Here is a 21,922-nt window from a genome sequence, read left to right on the forward strand (position 1 = left end):
CCCTGGGACATGGCCACCATCATATACTAACTAGTCAAGTGTCCAAAGTTTGATCCAATAACCCCTTTATTTTTCTAACAAAATCCTTTCTTCCTAGAAGGAAGAATAGAAAGAATAAAATGGAAAAGGGGATTAAAAGGGGATACAAAAAAATAAAAAGAAAAGGGGTTGGTTCAAAGTTCTGCTCAGATTGAAGAAATTGGAGTTTGAGAAGGGTTGATTAAGCTTGGAGTATTGTTTTGTTTGCTCTTTTTTTAACTTCTATTTTTCTATTTAGATATATGAATTTAGGAATCTGTTTTAATAAAGTTAGAAGTATTAATTATAAGAAGATATGCAGTAGGCGATACTGATTTGGATTAATGCATAAATGGAATGGAATTTAGCATTTTGGCACACTGGTTAATAAGTTAGAAATATAATTGGTGTTGTATTTTTTGGAGGAACATTAAGGAGGGAATTTAACTAAAAGAAAATGTATGTAACTGGATGACAAAATTAGAAAAAATACCTTATGCAACTTTTGGGATGATTGATATTAGTTACTAAGAAAATACTGCATTTTATTCATGGAAAATTGAGATGGTACATTGTATTGTTTGAATGTATGTTGAGAGAGAAAAAATTACTCCCCAAAGGTCCTTCCACCCTCTTTCCCTCCATTCATTTCATTCTTCCTTCTTCCTTCCTTCCTTCCTCCATTTCTTCTTCCTTCCTTCTTTCCTTCTCCTCTCTTTTCCCTCTCTCTCATTCTCTCCTTCCAGGTCTCTCTCATTCCTGAATCCTCTCCCTCTGTCTCCCCTTCACTCTCTCATTTGTTTATCTCTCCTCCCTTGTGTGTCCAATAACACTTGGCCAATAAAGAAATAAAGGAAGGATCGTCCTAGAACAGATTCCAATGGCTCCAAAATGGGGGGGGGGGGGAGAAACCTGGCCGTGTTAGAGGGAAACGGGGTGGGGAAGAGATGTGCTGCCAGGCACTTGGCTTCAGCCTCCCTCTCCAACCCCCACCCCTCTCTCCAAAGTTTCACAACTCCTCCCCATTGTCTCAGCACTCATAATGGACAGCTCGCATGTCTTTTGACTGCCGGATTCTCCATTTCAAAATGCGGGGGGGGGGGGGGGGGGCAATCTTCAAGGTCCTGCTTTAAAACCCTGCTGTTCTGTTTAAGAAAAGTAACAAATCTTCTGTTCCCGGGTCACCCTGACCCGGACCGAAAACTCTTCATTTGCAGTGCTTATGTTTGGTCAATTTGAATACTTTTTTCACTTGGAAAGTAGTCTGAACTTTTCTGCACACAATGATATGAAAATTGAACTGAAGAAATTAATCCTTATTGGTTTATTTTGCACATAAATATGCCTCCCCCCCCCGTTTTTGTGAATTTTCTTTAGGTTTATTGATAATTATGCCTGCAAAATACATTCTATTTTACTAAAGTTGGTATGGGATTGGTAGCTTGAACATTTCTGAACATAATGATATGAAAATTGAACTGGAAAAATTGATGCATATTGGTTATTTTGTTGATGAAATGCACGCCCCCCCCGTTTTTTTTAAATAGTCTTCACTTTATGGATAGTTTTGCTAGCAAAATACATTCTATTTTACTAAAGTTGGTGTGGGATTGGGTAGCTTGAACATTTCTGAACATAATGATATGAAAATTGAACTGGAAAAATTGATGCATATTGGTTTATTTTGCACATAAAGTATGCCTCAATTATTTCAATTTATATAAAAATTATGCTGTTAATTTCAAACTTACATACTTTTTTTTAGTAAAATGGATTTGTTTCATAAAATTAGTTCTCTGGCTACAATGTGGTTGATTTTCAAAAGGATATTCCAAATATTTCTAGACAAATATGTATAAACAGTGACAATAATGGCACACAGCAAGGCTGGGGGGGGGGGTGGCTCTTTTGTGGCAAAAATAAACCAATAAGAACCATTTTTTTCAGTTCATTTATATTTTTCTTATATTCAGAAATGTTCAATTTAGTATATCAAACCTTTTGGGGGGAAATTCCTTAGGGATTTGTAGCCTTAAAAAATAGAAATTGACACGAAATTAAAAAAGGATGGGGGGAGGAGCTTTTTGATCAAAATAAAAATATAAGTCTCAATTTTTCCAGTTCAATTTTCATATCATTATGTTCATAAATGTTCAAACTAGTTTTCCAGTTGAATAGGTTTTCAAAAAGACCAAATTCAAGTGCCTAAAAAAAATCATTTTGGTCCGGGTCTATATGACCCGAACAGACTAAGTGTGACTTTTTTTTTGCCCAGAAAAAAAAATTTTCCCCCACCCCCACAAATATTTTTTTGATGGTCAGCATTGTTAAATTGAGTTAATGAATGCCTAAGATTTTAAAGAATATTTCGGATTTGGAGCATAAAAAAATAAAAAGTGAAAATGGTTGCAAGCAGCTGAGGGGGGGGGGAGGCCTTATTTCTGATGTTAAAAAACCAGTAAGAATCATTTTGTTCAGTTCCTTTATATTTTTCTTATATTCAGAAATGTTCAAGCTACCAATCCCACACCAACTTCAGTAAAATAGAATGCATTTTGCAAGCAAAACTATCCATAAATTGAAAAAACTTTCACAAAAACGGGGGGGGGGGCGTGCATTATATCAGCAAAATAAACCAATAAGAATTACTTTTTTCATTTCAATTTTCATATCATTGTGTGCAGAAATGTTCAGACTACTTTCCAAGTGAAAAAAGCTTTCAAAAAGACCAAACATAAGCACTGCAAATGAAGAGTTTTCGGTCCGGGTCAGGGTGACCCGGGAACAGAAGATTTGTAACTTTTTTGCCCAGCAAAAACTAAGCCCCCCACCCCCCCAAAAAAAATCTCATAGAGAGAACCCCTGAAATGATGAAACTACATGAAATTTCAAGTTTCAGATATGCAGGGAAATTTTTTTACAGGGACTCAAACTTGGCTTCGGGTCACGTACGACCCGAACAGAACAGCAGGGTTAAACCCCCTCAGGAGGCTTTTGAGACTCCTTTACAGCAGTCGGGTGGTTGCTGTCAGCAGCTTTGCTGGCCGTTGCAGGTCTTGATGTCAGGGGCCCCCTGCTGCCCTGATCGCCGTGCTCGCCTTGTGCCATGGGGGGGAGCGTGTGCAAGCCCCTTGCCTCCACCGCCTCCTCTTCCACCGCCCTGCTGCCTGAGCCCGTTTACAAGGGGCTGGTGGAAGACCCAATGTCACTTTTGCTAAAGGTAGGGGGGGGGGAGAGTAAAAGTGACATCGGATCTTCCACTAGCCCCTTGTAAACGGGCTCAGGCAGCGGGGTGGTGGAAGAGGAGGCAGTGGAGGCAAGGGGCTTGCACGCCCCCCCCCCCCCCGCGGCACAGGGGCCTGCTGACCTCAAGGACCCTTGGGGAAGCCGCACGCAACGACAGAGCTGCAGAAGCCAGGGGGGTTAGAGCCCACGGGGCGCCAGCTCCATCGTGCTGGCGTGGAAAACTCTGGGCTGAGCTTGGTTTTTCCCCGCGCCCCAGCACGCTGCGCGTGTTAGAGGGAACATTGATAGCAAGTGTATTCATTTAATGCTCTTGTTGACAAAATGGATTTATTTTTTTTACCCCTTGTACGTTCAATTCTCTAGGATCAGGAAGGGAAAGAAAATTCCATCCTACATGTGTGGAAATTCATTTGGTATAGTCTGGTATTAGTCTACATATTTTCTATCAATTACTAATATAACAAGCATGCTATTTAAAATTTCAGTAGATAACTAGAAACATTCTATTTTCAGTGCAATTTAGTAACTGCTTTATATAACACGTAATTGTCAATTTTATATTTTGTATTGTGCAGGCTAGGATCTAAGAATCATGCATTATTTTAATTCTTTGCTTTGTTTCTTGAAAAAATCTTAGTATGAAAAATGTTCTTCAGAAACCTAGATAATGGCCACAAATTAAAGGAATATAGAAAATGTATCATTTATTAAAATGGTCTCCATTTGTACCCAGGATGTGAACAACATCTATATGCATGATTCTTATAAGGGGGGAAATCCTTAAAGGATAAAATTATATTTATTTTTATGTGTAGATTTTGTTGTGGGATATGTAGACTTTCTCAGACTACTTCCAATAAAAAGTTTGTTTTTAATTTTTATGTTTTTGAAAAATTTATAAACAATTAATTGGTTTCAATAATTGTTTCAAATATTAAGCCATTAAGCCCAATTTAGAAACCACGGTTGTCCTTGTATTTGCTTGGATGCTTAGACAGTAAATTGTCTTCTGATTCTATGTAAACATGAACTTATAATATTGGGTGTACATCTTAAAATTGCCAAGGTTGAGAAACTTAGTTCTAGATTATCCTTTACTAATCTGGCAACTTCCAGATAGCTTGGGTTTGCATCTTCCAGAATTCGCAACTGTTTATTGCAATAGCAATAGCAATAGCATTTAGACTTATATACCGCTTCCTAGTGCTTTTACAGCCCTCTCTAAGCGGTTTACAGAATCAGCCTCTTGCCCCCAACAATCTGGGTCCTCATTTGACCCACCCAGGAAGGACGGAGTACAGCACTCTAACCACTGTGCCACCAAGGCTTAAAAGGATGAAGCCACTCAATTTTTCTGTTCTGGAGGGGGGGGGGATAATCTCATCCCAAATGTTGTCTTTGAAGAAAAGGAATAAAGAAAAACCACACGCCAAGTTACACTTCATATGCTGAAATGCAGGATGTCCACAGCTAACCAGCCTGCTTTTCAGGGCACAAAATGATCACAACATTCCACAATTTTTGGAGTGCGGTTTTCCTCCCTGGTTGGAGGAAAGTACGCCTAGGTTTACAATGTTTAGTTTTAAGATGCGGAGTCTCTCTGGTGATCGAAGCCCCTAAAGCTATGTCCTCATTGTAAAATAGTAATTCAGTGAAGTTTTGGTAGGCATTTAAACTACTTGGGAGTCCATTAATGCAGCTGCTTCCATTTTAACTAAAATAAATGCTTGATTTGATTGTAATTTTGATTATCACTATTAGGTTAAACTTTTACTGTAATTCTTCACTGAAACATTAGCATTGCTTAATTTTGGATCATTATTATTTTGCATTTTGTGGTAATTACATATTAGAAAAAGTTGAAAGAATCTTGAACATGAAAGCTGGGACATGATCAGTGAAGTAAAGACAAAGATAAAGCTGGAGCAGCAGTCTTCAAAATGAAAAAGGTCTCCTGCAATCACAATATAAGCTTAAGATTGAAAATCAGGCTTGTCAGATGTTACATCTTTTCTACCCTGCCCTGCGAAGTAGAGTTTGTCTCTGACAGATAAACCACTTGAAGAAAGTAGAAGTATTTGAAATGTGGATTTACAGACAGCTGTTATGTATTAGCCGAGTGAACAAAATCACAAATGAGGTGATGATAAGCCACTTGGGAAAGCAAAGGGAAATCATCAAAGTCATTGAAAATGAAAGTTAGATTATTTTTGGACGTGTAATGCAACACCCAGAAAAATACAGCATCCTTCAGAAAATACTTAATCCTCTAGTCTAGAGCAGTGTTTTTCAACCAGTGTGCCGTGGCACACTAGTGTGCCGTGAGACATGGTCAGGTGTGCCGCAAAGCTCAGAAAGAAAGAGAGAGAGAAAGAAAGAGAGAGAAAGAAAGAGAGAGAGAGAAAGCAAGCAAGAGAGAGAGAGAAAGAAAGGCAGGGAAGGAGGGAGAGATAGAGCAAAAAAGAGAGGAAGGAAGGAAGAGAGAAAGAAAGAGGGATGGAGAGAGGAAGGAAGAGAGAGAAGGAGGGAGAAAAATTGAGCGAAAGGGAGAGAGAGAGAGATAATATTTTTGTCCAAACTTTTTTTAGCCCCCCACTCCCCCCCCCCCCCCGCTCAATGTGCCCCATGATTTTGTATATGTAAAATATGTGCTGCAGCTCAAAAAAGGTTGAAAATCACTGCTCTAGATAAGAGTCCTCCACTTGTTTGGCAGGCTGAGGCAAAGAGGCAATCCTGGAACCAGTGAAATCTGGGGGCCAGGCAGAGGATAGAATGGATCTATGCTCAATGTGAAAGGGACTGCCACTCTCAGATTGGCCTTTTTAGCCACACTAGATGCTGTTCTAGGAACTATTTCCAGAGCACAATACCATAATCTTTCAAGACTGAAGATTGCGAATGAAAACATATACAGTGGTACCTCGGTTCTCAGCAACAATTTGTTCTGGAAGTGTGGTGGAGAATCGATTTGGTTGAGAACCGAAACAATTCCCCTCCTCAGTTGTCTCTCCCTCTAGCTTGCCTGCTTCTCTCTCTCTCTGTCTCTCTCTGTCTCTCTCTCTCTGTCTCTGTAGCTTGCCGGCTTCCATCTTCAGCTCTCTCGAGTGTTCGACTTCCAAATATTTGTTCGGATTTCAGGGCAAAAGTTTCTTGAATTTACTGGTCGAATACCGATTTGTTTAAACTGAGAAGCGTTCGAAAAGCGAGTTACCACTGTATACTGTACAATTATACTGAAAAACAGTATCAGAGAATTTTAAACTTGTACCCTCTTTTTGCCTAGTCATTTTAACATTCTCTAAACAACTCTTTTTTAATTTGAATTACTTCATTTATAATTGTTAATTACAATATCTTTGAAACTTTTTCCTCTTATACTTTTTAATTCATCTATTGTGCTTCTACACAGCAAGAGTTTACCCATCCTCAAATGAAATAATTTTAGAATGAATCCAATTCAAGCAAAGGACATGTCACATTTAAAGTGTTTATTAATAATGAAAATGATACCATTTCAGAACAGATTATAATATTACACAGCTTAATTGTACGATAGAGAGAGGGTAAACCAAATCAGCTAACATGCTTCATTAACATATCAAAAATAGTTAAAAGTATTTCAGGCTTTGATAAGTCTCATGTACACATTTCCATAACTATGTTATTCTTTTTAGACAGTTATTCATATGTAGGAGATAAAGAACTTTGCACATATGGTAGATAAAACAAATTATTAGAAAATTAGATTTTTAGAAAAGTTGTTCCTCACTGACGATTTTTATAGTTTTGTTCAATAAACAGTACAGAAGTATCTCAAGATAAGCATCAGTCATACATCAGTACTGGAAGGGTAGTACTCAGGAAATTCATGCATAACTTTTAGAGCCTCACTGTACATTGAAAGATCTGAAAGAAATTGGACAAGAAATGAAAATAGAATGTGTTGTTCTATATGAAAATACACTGCTCTAATTATTTATTTTATTTATTTATTTTATTTTTATGCTGCCCTTCTCCTTAGACTCAGGGTGGCTTACAACATGTTAGCAATAGCACTTTTTAACAGAGCCAGCATATTGCCCCCACAATCCGGGTTCTCATTTTACCCACCTCGAAAGAATGGAAGGCTGAGTCAACCTTGAGCCAGTGATGAGATTTGAACCACTGACCTACAGATCTACAGTCAGCTTCAGTGGCCTGCAGTACAGCACACTACCTGCTGCGCCACCCCCGCTCATACAATAATACAATATTAATCATATTTGTCATCTACTTTAAAAGAAAAGCCTAATCACAATGTTAAACCAATTGCAAAATAGTTCAAGGAATTATTTTTTATATCGGGATTGAATCCACAGCTAAATTAAACTGTGATATTCAACAGTTTTCGGGTATGAAAGTACAGTGTTCCCTCATTTATCGCCGGTGTTACATTCCAGGACCACCCACGATAAACAAAAATCTGCAAAGTAGGGATGCTATATTTATTTAAGTATTTATAAACTATTTTAAGGCTTTATAAACCCTTTCCCACACTTTTACGCTACATAAACCTTTCCTATTCCCTTAATAACCACACTGTTCTGTGCATGTACTGTACCTTTACGTTTACTACAAAATGTTTTGAATTCTAAACCTATGTGATGAAACAATGCTCCATGTGAAATGGCCGAGTATAGGAGCAGACTCAGAGATGGGGAAGCTGCGCACAGACGAAAAGTAAACAACTGTACTGAGCGAATCAGACTAGAATACAAAGCAGCATTCTCTGGTTGGTCACTTCTCCATCAATCAACCAATCGTGTGTTGTGTTACATTTTTTCATGTAAAAATTCATTAAATACATATATTTTCCACGAAGTAGTGAAAATCTGCAATATATTTTTTCCATTAATATTTTATAAAAACCCACAATGCACCGAGTCTGTGAAAGGTGGTGAGTGAACATTGTAAATCCATAAATCTCTATACAGTGCTCCCTCAATTTTAGCGAGGGATGCGTTCCGAGACCGCCCGTGAAAGTCGAATTTCCGCGAAGTAGAGATGCGGAAGTAAATATACCATTTTTGGCTATGGACAGTATCGCAAGCCATCCCTTAACACTTTAAACCCCTAAATTACCATTTCCCATTCCCTTAACTACCATTTACTCACCATTGTTACTGGTACTCACCATTGAATAAGACACTTAATGATCCTGATATTTATAAACATTTATTAACAATAATTATTTTTTTGTTATTTATTTGCAAAAATTATTAGTTTGGCGATGACGTATGACGTCATCAGGCAGGAAAAACTGGTATAGAAAAAACCTGCAAAGTATTTTTTAATTAATATTTTTTGAAAAACCATGATATAGGCTATTCGCGAAGTTTGAACCCGCGAAAATCGTGGGAACACTGTATAGATGAAAAATCATAATTGGAAAATCTAGACTAAATATCAATAGGATTCTGCTCGGCTTGTTATATACTCATATTTATTTTTCAGATTTAAAAAATTTTGAGAACTGGTTTGCTGCTATAAAGTTATGAATATTTCTGTATTCACATGTTAGAGATGGAAACGAAAACTATTATGCTAAAACAGAAGCTCCATGTGGATTTAAATTCTGATGTAATGAAATTGTGCATATTACAGAAGAATTAGCAAGAGACTTTGAGGAATTGGCTTATTAAAGAGTAAGAAAAAGCCACAACTTGAAATACAAAAATAACTTGCTTACCAAACACGCTTTTATCTTCTTTGAATTGCATATATGATGAACATACGATATTCAATTGATTTGTAACTCTTCCTACTACTTCAATAACGCCAGAGATCTCTTCTTCAAGCTAGCAAAGTAAATGAGAATCAACATCTCCAAAAATTAGGAATGTTACTCATTTCAATGACATTTTGGAAAAGCAAGCTAAAATGAAAAGCCTTTATTCACAGTATTTTCATGGTTAAAATTCATGGATGAAACTTTCTAAGCAATGCTTTAACAAAAAAGCTTAGTCTGTATTAAAAAATTTAAGAGGCCATAGTAAAATAGAAAAGATCCCATACAGTATTTTTCTGCTCATAGAAATTATTTCAATTTCCTCAAATTGCAACTTAAATTTATTGAGAAGATTTGATTTAATTGATACTTGTTTCTCTCTTATTGGCATTTAAATTACAACTTAAAACTAGGGTCTGTGCTTTGCTTCTGTAAAAATAAAATTGAGTCATATCAGTCAGTATGGATGACAAGAAAGTTATGCATATAACATCCTCAGAAAATCATAAGAAATGATAGTGCTAGGAGATACTATTTTTGATAAAAGGAAACAGACATCAAGACATGTTTTGTTGATTCTACAGCAATATTAGGATGATATGAGTTTGTTTCAGAATAACCTTTTAATAACCTCAACATTGGTGTAGTACAACATGATATTGGTTCAAATTAAAAGTTCCTAAGCCAATAAAAATGGTAAATTGTAATAAATTACCAGGCTCTTTAATGTAAGTTCATACTTACAGGTGTATTTAGCTCAATTGCTGCATTTTTTCCTTCTCCATCAGATAGAAAGAATAATTTCCCAGATGGGTGGATCTACCAAATAATAATTCATGGTAATATTTTAATACAGAGAAAAAGACCTGCACAAGAAAAAATGAGGTTTATGCTGTAGGTGTTAGAATCAAGAATCCAGTACTTTTCCTTTATATATACAGGTAGTCCTGATGTTAAAGTAATAGAGTCAGACCATTGTGGCTATAGGTTATGATGGTTGTAAAGGAGGTCAGTCGTGGACGTTATTTGTAGCAGCTACTAAGTGAATCATTGTGGTTGTTAAGCAAATAATGCTTCACTGTAGGTGTTTTTTCCCTAAACAGGAAGTAGATGCTGGTTTTCAGCAAAACTGTTGTAAAATACAGTCAAAGGACCATGGAACACTGCAGACAGCCATAAATGCAACCTTATAACTGAGTGCCTGAAATGCTATATGGTGATTGGTAGGAGAGGTTGTCGGAATTTTGAATTTCAGATCTACTGGAACTTTGAACAGTAGCTACTGGTCATAAAGTTGAGGATTATCTGTATATTTAATTTTACTGAAAATGATTAAGCACAAGAATAAGACTAATACAAACTTTAAAAAGAAAAGGAGGGAAGGAAAGAAAAAACAGGTGCAAATCTAGCTTCCAATCTTCTTTATAACAGTTATAAGTACAATTATAATGTAATCTCTCTAAACTCATAATAATGAAATCTGCCAGGGGCAAAAGGCCAGGATCACAGGTAAAGTTCCAATTACCGTAAACTGATTTATCACCTCTCATGCCTGGGAACAGGAATCTACTTAAATAAGCTTAGTATTATTTAAGTCAACAGAATTCAAGAAGGGCTGAATTAGTCCTTATGCTGAGATTCTAGGCTGATTCTTCTTGATTCCACTCTCAGGTTTTGCCACTCCTTGTCCTACAAAACCATAAATAAGTTATTTCTGTTTTATACAAAAAATCCCTAAGAGATATTTAGGCCCCAATAAATATAGCTCTCTCTTTTCTCTAACTTTGGTTGTTTGAACGTTTCATTTTGTTATATGTGTGTGTGTTCTTTATATTTGTATATTAGTTTCAGGTTCTGTTTAACACTATGGGTATTTGTTGTATGTGCGTGCATACATGTTTGGCTATTTCAGTGAGTTCAGTCATTGTCATCCACATATTCCTCTATCATAATGCCAAATGGAAAAATGCCAAATCTTTTCATCTTTGTGTGTTTAATAATCTCGCTACAGGTATCATAAAAACATGACATTGATATTGAATGACGATCTATTTGTAGTCATTGAAAGCACTCTGCTCAAATAAACTTTGCTCATTCTAACATTAAAAAATTATCTGAATACAGTCCCAAATGTAATGAAGATTTCAGATATAATGAGTACAGTATTAGGGATTATAATCTGATGTTAAACTGGGCCCAGATGCCAACCAGCAATCAGTGCAGCACTCACAGCAAAATATTACTATGCTAAAGCTTTTAGTAGCAGCAGGCAGGCAGCTTCATTATGTGTCAATTGGAGCTTCAGGGCTCACCAACCTTTCAGAACTCAGGGACCACTAAATTTATAATTTTAAATTCCACAGACAACTAATATGAATTTTTAAAAGGATAAATGGTATTTAATGCAATATAAAAATGCAAATAATTTTTTTGCAGACCACAAGTTGGTGACTATTGATTTAGAAGCCAACTGTGAAAACAGATTACTGAGCCATTGACTAGGTTAAATCAGGACTACTATATCAATATTAAATTGTTGAAAGCAACAAACATTCAAAATCCAAGAACACAGACATAGAAAAATAATGTCTCTCTCTATTCACTATACTACTTGGCTCTATTTGTACTATTTTGTTATTCTTAACTAAAGACAGCAAAATGAGTTGTTTTTAAATGATGCACTACATGACCTGGTGGTGATGTTTTTCAACTCAATAAATAATGCAGGCCCCTTAAATAACATAGGGAAGAAAAGAAATTTAATAGAATAGTACATAAATCATTAATCTAAAGTGCCACTGTAACACCTTCAAAATTATAATCCTTGGTAGCTAGTGCAAAATAACTCTAAATGGGAATGCTTCAATATATATACAAGTTTGACAAAGATAAAGATATAGTAAATATTTCACATGTCGTCATCACCATACATAATATAAATGATACGTAATATAAATGATTCCCCGTTACAGTTTGAAATGATTAAATGAATCATTGTAAAATTGATATAGAATAGTAAATGAACGAATAAATGAAAAAAAATATTTGAAGGTAATATAAACATATTACTCTAATAAAAGTAAATAAATTAACAAGCATGCAATGTAAATGGTATATATATACATAGGATATTTACAGATTTTATAGAATTATACACACTGCTAAAAAAAAAAAGGGAACACTTAAATAACACAATATAACTCCAAGTAAATCAAGCTTCTGTGAAATCAAACTGTCCATTTAGGAAGCAACACCGACTGACAATCAATTTCACATGCTGTTGTGCACATTCAACTTTGTACAGAACAAAGTATTCAGTGAGAATATTTCATTCATTCAGATCTAGGATGTGTTATTTGAGTGTTCCCTTTATTATTATTTTTGAGCAATATATAAAGATTATTTAAAAAAATAAACGATTCCCCCTACTTGTAATTCAGATTAAGAAAGTTCTAACTTAGTCTCACTAACAGCAACGAAAACTACCTCCTGCTTATTACCTTTTCAAGGCGTCCCACGAAACAGACTGGCTTTCCAATGTATTGGAACAATTGACTCGCCCTGACACGGACGCGGGGACCTTCTATTATATCAGCCATTTCAGAAGAAAATCCAGATTAACTCCCCGGCTTTTAGCCTTGGCGGGAAAAACTTGACTTCCGCTCTCGTGCCAGAGCGCGAGCGTATCGCCACCAGTCATTAAAGGCACGTGGAAGCTCGAACCTCCAGTAGCGTCCCAGAGCAACAACCTCCGCTAGGCACGCGATAGGCGGGCAACGAGGCAAATAGCGTAATGCGCAGGCGTCCTCGCGTCAACGTGCACCGAAATAATAGCCTCCAGCAGGGCTCGGCAAAGTTGGCTCTTCTATGACTTGTGGACTCCAACTCCCAGAATTCCTGAGCCAATCATGGTAGCTCAGGAATTCTGGGAGTTGAAGTCCATATGTCATAGAAGAGCCGACTTGGCTTACCCCTGGCCTCCAGGATGCATCCTGAGTGACCCGGATGTGAAGATTGTTGTGGAAAAATCTCTGAAAACAGGTGGGTGTTTGATGGGGCAGAATAGGGTTAATCGTACGGTTGAGTCCCACTGTGCTGACACAGGGACCCGGAAAAATGAAACTCGCCGGACCAATAATTGCGTGATACCCTCAATCGATATACGGGACACGAGACGTTAATTTGGTGGCTTTAAAGTATTTTGGTGGGTTTAAAGTATTTTGACAAGCTCGGAACTCATGAGGCAATTCTGACAGATTTTGTTTGTTTATTTCTATTTATTTATTTATTTATTCGATTTTTACGCCGCCCTTCTCCTTAGACTCGGGGCGGCTTACAACATGTTAGCAATAGCACTTTTTAACAGAGCCAGCATATTGTCCCCACAACCCGGGTCCTCATTTGCATGATTAGTGGAAAAAACTCTTTCTTCAGAGGTTGTGTGCATGTGTCTCTCTGTGTACGCAATATTTTCATTTACTAGGACTGAAAAAGTGATTTATCCCAAAAATCTCTTTTCAGTTTCTACCTTAACCCACCCATCAAACTGGTTCCTTCAGTCTTATTTGTGAAACTGGGTCCTTTTATGTTGGCAGTGGGGAGGCTTGTTATTATAGCTACAGTGTGTTATTTGCAGCTTACAGTGGCACTGGAAAACCTTAGCAATTATAATGTCCATTCAATCCTACAAAATTTGGTTTTATTTTGTGCCTAGGTAGCCCAGAATTTAAACATACCATTCTTTCCGTCACAATTACTGATTTAAAAAAAATACATTCTATTACCACTTTTGGAAGAAGCTGGGGTGGCTATAAAACTTGGACCATAGTCAAAAGGTGTATTGGATATGGAGGAACATATAATTAGCTCTTTCCGTTTGAGTGGGATGCTTGAATGGGATGAGAAATATCAAGATAGTGTAAATTAAAGGGTAATTGTTTACTGGGAGATACTAGTATTGTGAGAAGGCCTGTTTTGTAGGTGACTGAATGGGAGACTTTTCTCATAATAATTGGGTTAAAGAGACAGTGGCTACTATTGTACCATTCTTGTAGCTGCATAGTGGCTCTCTAAAAGTGCTTGATCTTACTGCAGATATGATTGGGGACTAATATGAACTTTTATGCAATAATTTTAACTTTTTGTCCAGGGAATTTGAAGTAGTTTAGCTGCCCTAGGCCTCAGACCACTACCGGCCTTGACCTGTTTATAACCCGGCTACAGAAGTGGTAGGCAAACATGAACATGTGTGCATATCCCCACTTGATCGAATATCGGCTGAGAATGTGTCTTTAACAATATCACTTCCAAGTGGCCTCTTCCCAACTACTGATCCCAGTTTGAGAAATAAAGTGGCAATAAAGATGACAAAATAATTCACTTAATTATAAAACTGAATAAAATGAAAAGAGAGTATGTATATTTATGGACAGACAAATAAGAACTTTTTTGTATTCAGTTAACCTTTGAAGAGCATTTGGAAACATCAACTGATATAAAATACTAGTGCATAGATTATATATGGTGCCAGTTACACACCACATGTAACTATAGTACTCCATGAACTTCACTGGCTACCAGAGTGTTTATTGGTGCAATTCAAAGTGCTGGTTTCACCTTTGCGCTCCTACATGGCTCAGTACCAGATTATCTGAAACACTGTCTTTTTCACAAGAGTTTCTGCCTGGTAAATTCAATCCAACAGGGTATGCTGTAGTCAGAGTATTGACTGGCAGGAACTGTTGGCCTTTCACAAAGCTTTAAAAAAATTGCCATGCATCTGGGCTTGAGGCTCAGAATGTTACTTAGTATTACCTGTTACTTAGCATTACAATTAGTTGATTGGTTATAATGGCTGCTGATTGTATTTATTTATGTTGTGTCAGGGTGGATTTGATTTAAATTAAGTTGATTTCAATCATGATTTCAATCATGATTTAAATAACTAGTAAAAAGCCTTGATTTAAATCAACTCAATTTAAATTATAACTTTTAATCCCATGATCGGTTCGGCAGGTTCGGACAAACTTGGTGGCGGAGTTCGGGTAAGTTTGCCGAACCCGAACCTGAACCCTAACACTTCTGGCCCTGCCGTCCCGTCTTCCGCCAAAGCAGCCTGCAGCCACCTGTCTCCTTTTATTTCTTACGGAAAAGCCTCGTACGCCGCAGCCGCACCTTTTCCATAAGAAATAAAAGGAGACAGGTGGGCACCGGCTGCCCTGGGCAATGGGTGCAACGGGGGGAGAGCCGCGCAAATCAGTTGAATATCATATGTTCATCATATATGCAATTCAAAGAAGATAAAAGCGCGTTTGGTAAGCAAGTTATTTTTGTATTTCAAGTTGTGGCTTTTTCTTACTCTTTAATAAGCCAATTTGCTTCCTGGCTGGGGCCGAAACAGGGAAGTTGAGGAGGAAATAAAGCCACGGGCCAGGAAGGAGTCTCCGTGAGTGGGTGGATAGGTGGATAATCCCAGCCTCCCGACCGGCCGACAGCTCCCCAGGATTCGCTTTCCTCTGCCGCCACCGGCGCTTGGCTCCTCCTCTTCTCAGAAGATGACAGCCGGGTGGCGGCGATGAGGCTGGGGGGGTGGGGGGGATTCCTCTCTGCCTTCCAACCGCCCCCGAAAACTTTCAAGAAGGATGGAAGTCCCAGCTCCCAGCCATCGTACATTTGATGGAGCCTGACACCTCCCCCCCCAGCCTCTGCGCCGCTGCCCAGCTGTCATCTTCTGAGAAGAGGAGAAGAAGGAACCCTAACTTCCTTATTTATTTAGTCCAACCTTGGCAACTTTTAAGACTTGTGGACTTCAACTCCCAGCATTCCTCAGCCAGCTTCACTGAGTCAGAGCCCTCCCCACCTCCCCGTCTTGCCCACCCCAGTGTTCAAGCTAACGCCGAACCTGAACACGGACTTTTAAAAAGTTCGGGTTCGGGTTCGGTATGCCAAACCCTGCAATGTTTGGCACGGACCTGAACTATACAAATTCGGTTCGCCCAACACTAGTCATAACTAAAAAATGATCATAAGTGTTTGTAACTTCAAATGGCCACTAAATTAATGGCTCAACCCAACAAGACAGAGTGGCTGTGGGTTTGGCCTCCTAGGGACAACTCCATCTGTCCTTCTGTCACCCGGGGGGGGAGACTTTTGACCCCCTCAGAGAGGGTCTCCAACTTGGGAGTCCTCCTTGATCCACAGCTGAACCGAGAGCAACATCTCTCAGTGTGGCAAGAGGAACGTTTACACAGGTTCACCCGATGCACCAGTTGTGGCCCTATTTGGACAGGGAGTTTTCTCACAATCACCCATGCCTTCATCACCTTGAGGCTTGATTACTGCAATGCTCTCTACATGGGGCTACCTTTAAAGAATGTTTGGAGACTGCAGCTAATCCAGAACGCAGCCACGCAAGCCCTTAAGGATCTACCAAGGCATACCCATATATTATTATCACTCTGTGAGCGTCATTGGCTATTGATTGGTCTCCGAACACAATTTAAAATGTTGGTTATTACCTATAAAGCCCTACATGGCTTAGGACCAGATTATTTATGGGCCCATCTCCTGACTCATGTATCCCAGCAGTGGGTTAGATCCCACAGAATCAGCCTTCTCCAGGTCCCATCAACCAAGCAATGTTGTCTGCAGGACCTGGGGAAAGGAATGTTGTCTGGCAGGACCTAGGGGAAGGGCCTTCTCTATGACAGCTCCGCTTCTTTGGAATCAACTCCCTCCAGAGATTTGCACTGTTCCCACTCTCCTGGCCTTTCTAAAGGTTTTAAAAATACTCTTGACAGCATGCCTGGGACCATTGGGTATTGACACTCTACTCCGGCTGATTGTATGGCTAAATGAGATGGATGTGGTTGAATGGTCTTAAATATCTGGGGGTTTTAAGATTCGAGTTTTATGATAGGAGTTTTATAAATTCTGTATATTGTACCATTTTTATCTTGTAAATTGACCTGAGTCCGCTGGAGGAGAATGGCCTAACTATATATAAATATAAAAATAAATAAATAAATATTATTGCTAATCTACTACTCATATTTCAGCATCTGAGAATCTCTGAGAAAACCCTTTCTAAAATTATTGAATATTTTACTGTCAGCTGTTTTCCCTACAATAATCTGATTCTTCAAAGAACTAATCCAAGTTTAAGTCAGAATAGCTACATCATCAGCATAAAGGAATAACACCAGCTGTTATTATTAAATTTAGTGAAATGGAATTTTGCTTTATTTTGTGCAAAATACTAATGCTTGGGAATTGTCCGTTCCTGCTTCAACATATAATTCCGATGTAGTTTTTTTAATTAATGGTAATTATTTCATTGTCCCTATTAGCTTTATCTCTAAAGATGAAATATTTTCCAAATTTATTTTGATAGTTAATAGATAGGAAGAGAAATGTGGATTTGTTTTGCTTTCTTTACTTTTTTTGCTTTCTTTATTTTTTATTCTTAGACTTGTATTGCAAAGAGATGTTCAGTTTATTCAGAAAAAACCAGGATACCAAAAAGGTAGTGGTGACTGACAAAGAAGAAGATGGATTTGTTTTTCTGGGTAAGTATCTTTAATCACATAGAAATCATTTATTTTTTTAAAAAAAATTTCTAGACTGTATGCTACAAAGTGGTAACTGAAAAATACGTAGAATGTAGTGCTTGAAAAAGTACAGATGGTTACCAATCCAGTAATTTTTAAAAATAAATTATTATTTTGGGAATAACAATTTCAATAAATGATGTATTGTAGCTGTTACAATTATTCTAGCCACATTCTTTGCTATAGGTTTTTTTGCATCTGTAACAACCATAATATAGTTCTGTAACTTAGTCCCTTTGGTTATAACAGTCTAAAAATGTCGGTTAGTGACATACAGTGATCCCCCGCTCATTGCGAGGGTTCCGTTCCAGGACCCCCCGCAACGAGCGGGTTTTCACGAAGTAGCGCTGCGGAAGTAAAAACACCATCTGCGCATGTGCAGATGGTGTTTTAAACTTCCGCAGCGCTAGCGAGGAGCCGAAGATTGGGGGGCGGCGTGGCTCTTTTAAAACATCGCCGCCGACATGGGGGGCTCGCTAGCACCCCCCAGAACCCCCAACCCGGGTTTGGGGGGGTGCTAGCAAGCCCCCCATGTCGGCGGCGATGTTTTAAAAGAGCCGCGCCGCCCCCAATCTTCGGCTCCTCAGCGGCGAGCGAGCGAAGCCAAGCCGGCAGCAATGTCGCCGCCGCTGCAGCCAACGCGCGCTACGATCTTCCGGGCCAGCCAGGCTCAGTCACGGAAGGCAGCCGCTTGGCCCGGGATGCTGGGCCGAGAGGAGCCGGGCTTGATCCGCTGAGCCTGGCTGGCCCGGAAGATCGTAGCGCGTGTTGGCTGCAGCGGCGGCGACATTGCTGCCGGCTTGGCTTCGCTCGCTCGCCGCTGAGGAGCCGAAGATTGGGGGGCGGCACGGCGAGCGAGCGAGCGAAGCCAAGCCGGCAGCAATGTCGCCGCCGCTGCAGCCAACGCGCGCTATGATCTTCTGGGCCAGCCAGGCTCCTCTCGGCCCAGCATCCCGGGCCAAGCGGCTGCCTTCCGTGACTGAGCCTGGCTGGCCCGGAAGATCGTAGCACGCGTTGGCTGCAGCGGCGGCGACATTGCTGCCGGCTTGGCTTCGCTCGCCGCTGCAGCCAACGCGCGCTACGATCTTCCGGGCCAGCCAGGCTCAGTCACGGAAGGCAGCTGCTTGGCCCGGGATGCTGGGCCGAAAGGAGCCGGGCTTGAAGATCGCAGCGCGCGTTGGCTGCGGTGGCGAGGGCTTGCGATGGAGGGTGGAGGAAGCGGCCATGGGAGGGCGAGCTGCCTCAGGGAGGAGGATCGGGCGGAACCAGGTGGGGGCTGGAATTTCTCCGCCAGGGCGAAGGGCGGGCGAGCGGGTGCTGGGGAGGGCTTCTCGCCCTCCCGGCAGCAAGAGGGGGAGCGAACGGCGTGGGCAGGCGAAGGGCGGGCGAGCGGCAGCGAGGAGTTTGCGTGGGCGGTGGGGAAACTCCTCGCTGATGCCAGCAAGAGGGGGAAGACCCAGGGAAGCCGCCCAGCAGCTGATCTCCCGGTTGCCATCTACGCATGCGTGCCCATAGAAAAAAAAGGGCACGCATGCGTAGATGGTATTTTGACTTCCGGTTTGAAAAATCGCAAATTACCCTGTTCGCAATGGTCGGGGACGCAATAACCGGGGGATCACTGTACTATGGTTCCTTTTAAAACCAATATGTTTCAGGATGTTTTAATTCTAAAGCAGGATTTATTTATTTAGCTATTCTAAAGTAACTCCAATAATGTTTTTCTCTGAATACAAAATTTAGTAAATGGCAAACAATATCATGTATTTCTATTTGTTGATGCACTTGATCTTGCATTGATTGTTGTCTTAAAACTTTAAAAGTAATGAATTCAGTAAAACACAACATAACAAAGTAACTCATACTGTATATTTTATTTTTTTATATTTTATATTTTAATCCACAGTAACTGAATTTAAACATGCCTGAGACAAACACATATCCATCCTAAGATAAAATACAGGAAATAATATAAGGGCAGACTATGATGGACCATGAGGTCTTTTTCTGCCATCAATCTTCTATGTTGATATGTTTCCATATCTCAGCTGAATCATGTAAAGAAGCAGCAGTCCTAGGAAAAACAGTTGTAGGGGAAACAGAAAATATGGTTGAAGAGTTATTGCTTTTGAGTAGCTAACTGTTCCTTTATTGTTAATGTGTGCATTGTACTATTCCTCTATGGCTGCGATGGTGAATCTATGGAGCGTGTGCCAGAGGTGGCACACAGAGCCCTCTCTGTGGCCATGCGTACTGTCACCAGCTGCTCTTCTGGTTTCTGGTGTGCCCATGCATGCTGGCCACCTGGTCTTCAGGTTTCCAGCACTCTGGCACGCATGGACACCAATTGGCTGGTACATGCATGTGCACATGCGCACCGGTCAGTTCGTCTTTGAGATTCCGGGGATGCGGCACGCGCATTCTGGTTTGGTCACTTAGTGCCGAAAAAGTCCGCCATCACTCCTCTATGGGAATACTAGTCTTTTTCCAAAGTAGTTTTCAATGTATGCTTTTGTCAAATAGAAAATAAGGTTCTCAGAATTCTTTCTCATGAGATTTTGTATGCTGCGTCATATCTCAAATCCTTTGGTGGTTTTTCTTAAGAGAACAAGAGTGGAAACTATTCCAGTCATGTGCCTGTGGGAATTAGGTAGTACTACTTCTTACTATATGTTGTTTTTCAGTAAGAGTTACCTACTGCCAAGGCATGCATGCTCAAGGGTATGCGCTCATGTGAATCCCAGTGGGCATACAATATAGTTGATGTTTCTGGAAAAGAAAGTTGCCAGAACAATTAATTTGATAGAAACAAGAAAAACAACATTACTTCATATGAGCAAATAAAGTTTAGCACATGAAATGTTTAGCCTTTTTCATGTGGTCTTTCAAATGCTACATTTGTATATTTTTTTGTGTTAACTAGTTATATAATTCACACTCAGATACTGGTAACTACATAGACAAATATTATTCTGATCTGTCTTCATCCACCCACTTTATATTTATCTTCTAGTCTCTTCAAATTTGCTAAGCACAAGAATATTGTCTCGTTCACATTATTTGCCCCAAGAATGTGAGTTTTTTGCCTTAAAAGTACAGTCAACTGTCAGTATTAATCTTTAAAAGTCCATAAGAAGTAGTTTGTGATCCTGTTGTGGAAGCTTTCCTTCCTAAAAACTGACAGATTGCTACTCTAATATTTGTCCTGGGTTTAAAACAGAATGTTATTTTTTCAAACATGTTACCTTCAAAGTCATAACAAACAAAGATGTACAATAGTTATGGGGAAATAAAAAAATTACATGCATTCTTAGTTACTGCCTTTTCAATAACAAAGTTCCGACTCCTCTATACTATATTGCACTTGCTTTTACCAAATATATATTATTTGTGAGGTATTCTTTTACTTTGACGCAAAGTAACGTCTTTCCACCTGATAACCTTGTTTATAAAAGCCATTTCATGATTTTGGTTTACAGATTGCCACTTTTATGTAATAGCTACTTTCAGAAGTGAGAGATTGTTTGGCTTTATTGTTGTTCTCTATTTTGTGAATAATAGGGTTAAAAATTCCACGTGTCTGATTTCAGTGCTATGAATTCAATGAGCAAGAATTATGAGGACACCAGAAAAACAACCCTCTCCGGTGTCATTGATTTCTAGTCGCATAAGGAGATAATTGCTATCTGTTCATTCAGTGTGGAGTCAAGTAATCCTCTTGGGTACCTTTGTTTTACACAAAAACAAAGTGCAGTATGCTTTTGAATACATTAGGTGGCATATTTCTTCATGTTCCTTGACTGAATTGAATGTAATATCTATTAATAACCTCATCTTATTACAATCATATTTCAGTATTTTAAATATTGAATTCAAAATTAATGGAATGATATTTGTAGACAGTTTGTAAGTTTGAAATTACAAAAACCTCAAGAGATGTTTCATCATTTATTTCAAAATATGATTACTGATGAGTCATTTGAAAAGAAAATACTTATTAAAAGTGAATTTGTATATTTTTAAAGAGACAATAATGGAGTGCAGGAATGGAATTTTACTATAAACACGTATTAAAATTGTAAGAAATACAGTATATGTGTTGTCTAACTTCATGAATACTGCATAGTCGTATTTTGACTGAATGAACTTGGCATTTTTAATGCAGAGGAATAAAATTTAAATTGCAAAGGAATAATTCTGGTGTAAGGAATTTTTTTCTTAATAATAGAATCTTCTATGTATTGCTTTTTGTCGACTAGTGTCATATCTGAGTATTCCCATTGCT

The 21,922-nt window shown here is 39.0% G+C and overlaps 2 protein-coding genes across 3 annotated transcripts in view; one reads left to right on the plus strand and one right to left on the minus strand.

The window, feature by feature from the left end:
* Window positions 1-6,737: 6,737 nt before the first annotated feature.
* Window positions 6,738-12,787, minus strand: RPA3 (replication protein A3). The gene is made up of 4 exons (XM_070766904.1): window positions 12,532-12,787; window positions 9,776-9,850; window positions 8,993-9,101; window positions 6,738-7,170 (listed from the first exon to the last, which is right to left on the minus strand). The coding sequence occupies exons 1-4, from the start codon at window positions 12,628-12,630 to the stop codon at window positions 7,094-7,096; spliced, it is 360 nt and encodes a 119-aa protein (XP_070623005.1). The 5' UTR covers window positions 12,631-12,787; the 3' UTR covers window positions 6,738-7,093.
* Window positions 12,788-13,028: 241 nt separating this feature from the next.
* Window positions 13,029-21,922, plus strand: part of UMAD1 (UBAP1-MVB12-associated (UMA) domain containing 1) — a 47,467-nt gene continuing 38,573 nt past the window's right edge. Inside the window, exons 1-2 of one of the 2 annotated variants that reach the window (XM_070729154.1) lie at window positions 13,029-13,072; window positions 17,500-17,598. In XM_070729154.1, the coding sequence (XP_070585255.1) occupies window positions 17,517-17,598 (82 nt within the window). In that variant the 5' untranslated portion in view covers window positions 13,029-13,072; window positions 17,500-17,516. Of the gene's footprint in view, window positions 13,073-13,150; window positions 13,236-17,499; window positions 17,599-21,922 lie in introns of those variants that run through there. The other variant, XM_070729155.1, reaches the window with a different exon arrangement.

This window comes from Erythrolamprus reginae, chromosome Z (genome assembly GCF_031021105.1).
Source record: "Erythrolamprus reginae isolate rEryReg1 chromosome Z, rEryReg1.hap1, whole genome shotgun sequence".
In the NCBI taxonomy this organism is placed as follows: Eukaryota; Metazoa; Chordata; class Lepidosauria; order Squamata; family Dipsadidae; genus Erythrolamprus; species Erythrolamprus reginae.

Excerpts from the sequence above, each read along its gene's own strand:
- RPA3 (XM_070766904.1), bottom strand. The coding sequence starts at position 12,630 with ATGGCTGATATAATAGAAGGTCCCCGCGTCCGTGTCAGGGCGAGTCAA. Across the intron at positions 9,851-12,531 it reads TCGTGGGACGCCTTGAAAAG|ATCCACCCATCTGGGAAATT; the intron begins GTAATAAGCAGG and ends ATTATTTGGTAG. Across the intron at positions 9,102-9,775 it reads CAATTGAGCTAAATACACCT|CTTGAAGAAGAGATCTCTGG; the intron begins GTAAGTATGAAC and ends TTACTTTGCTAG.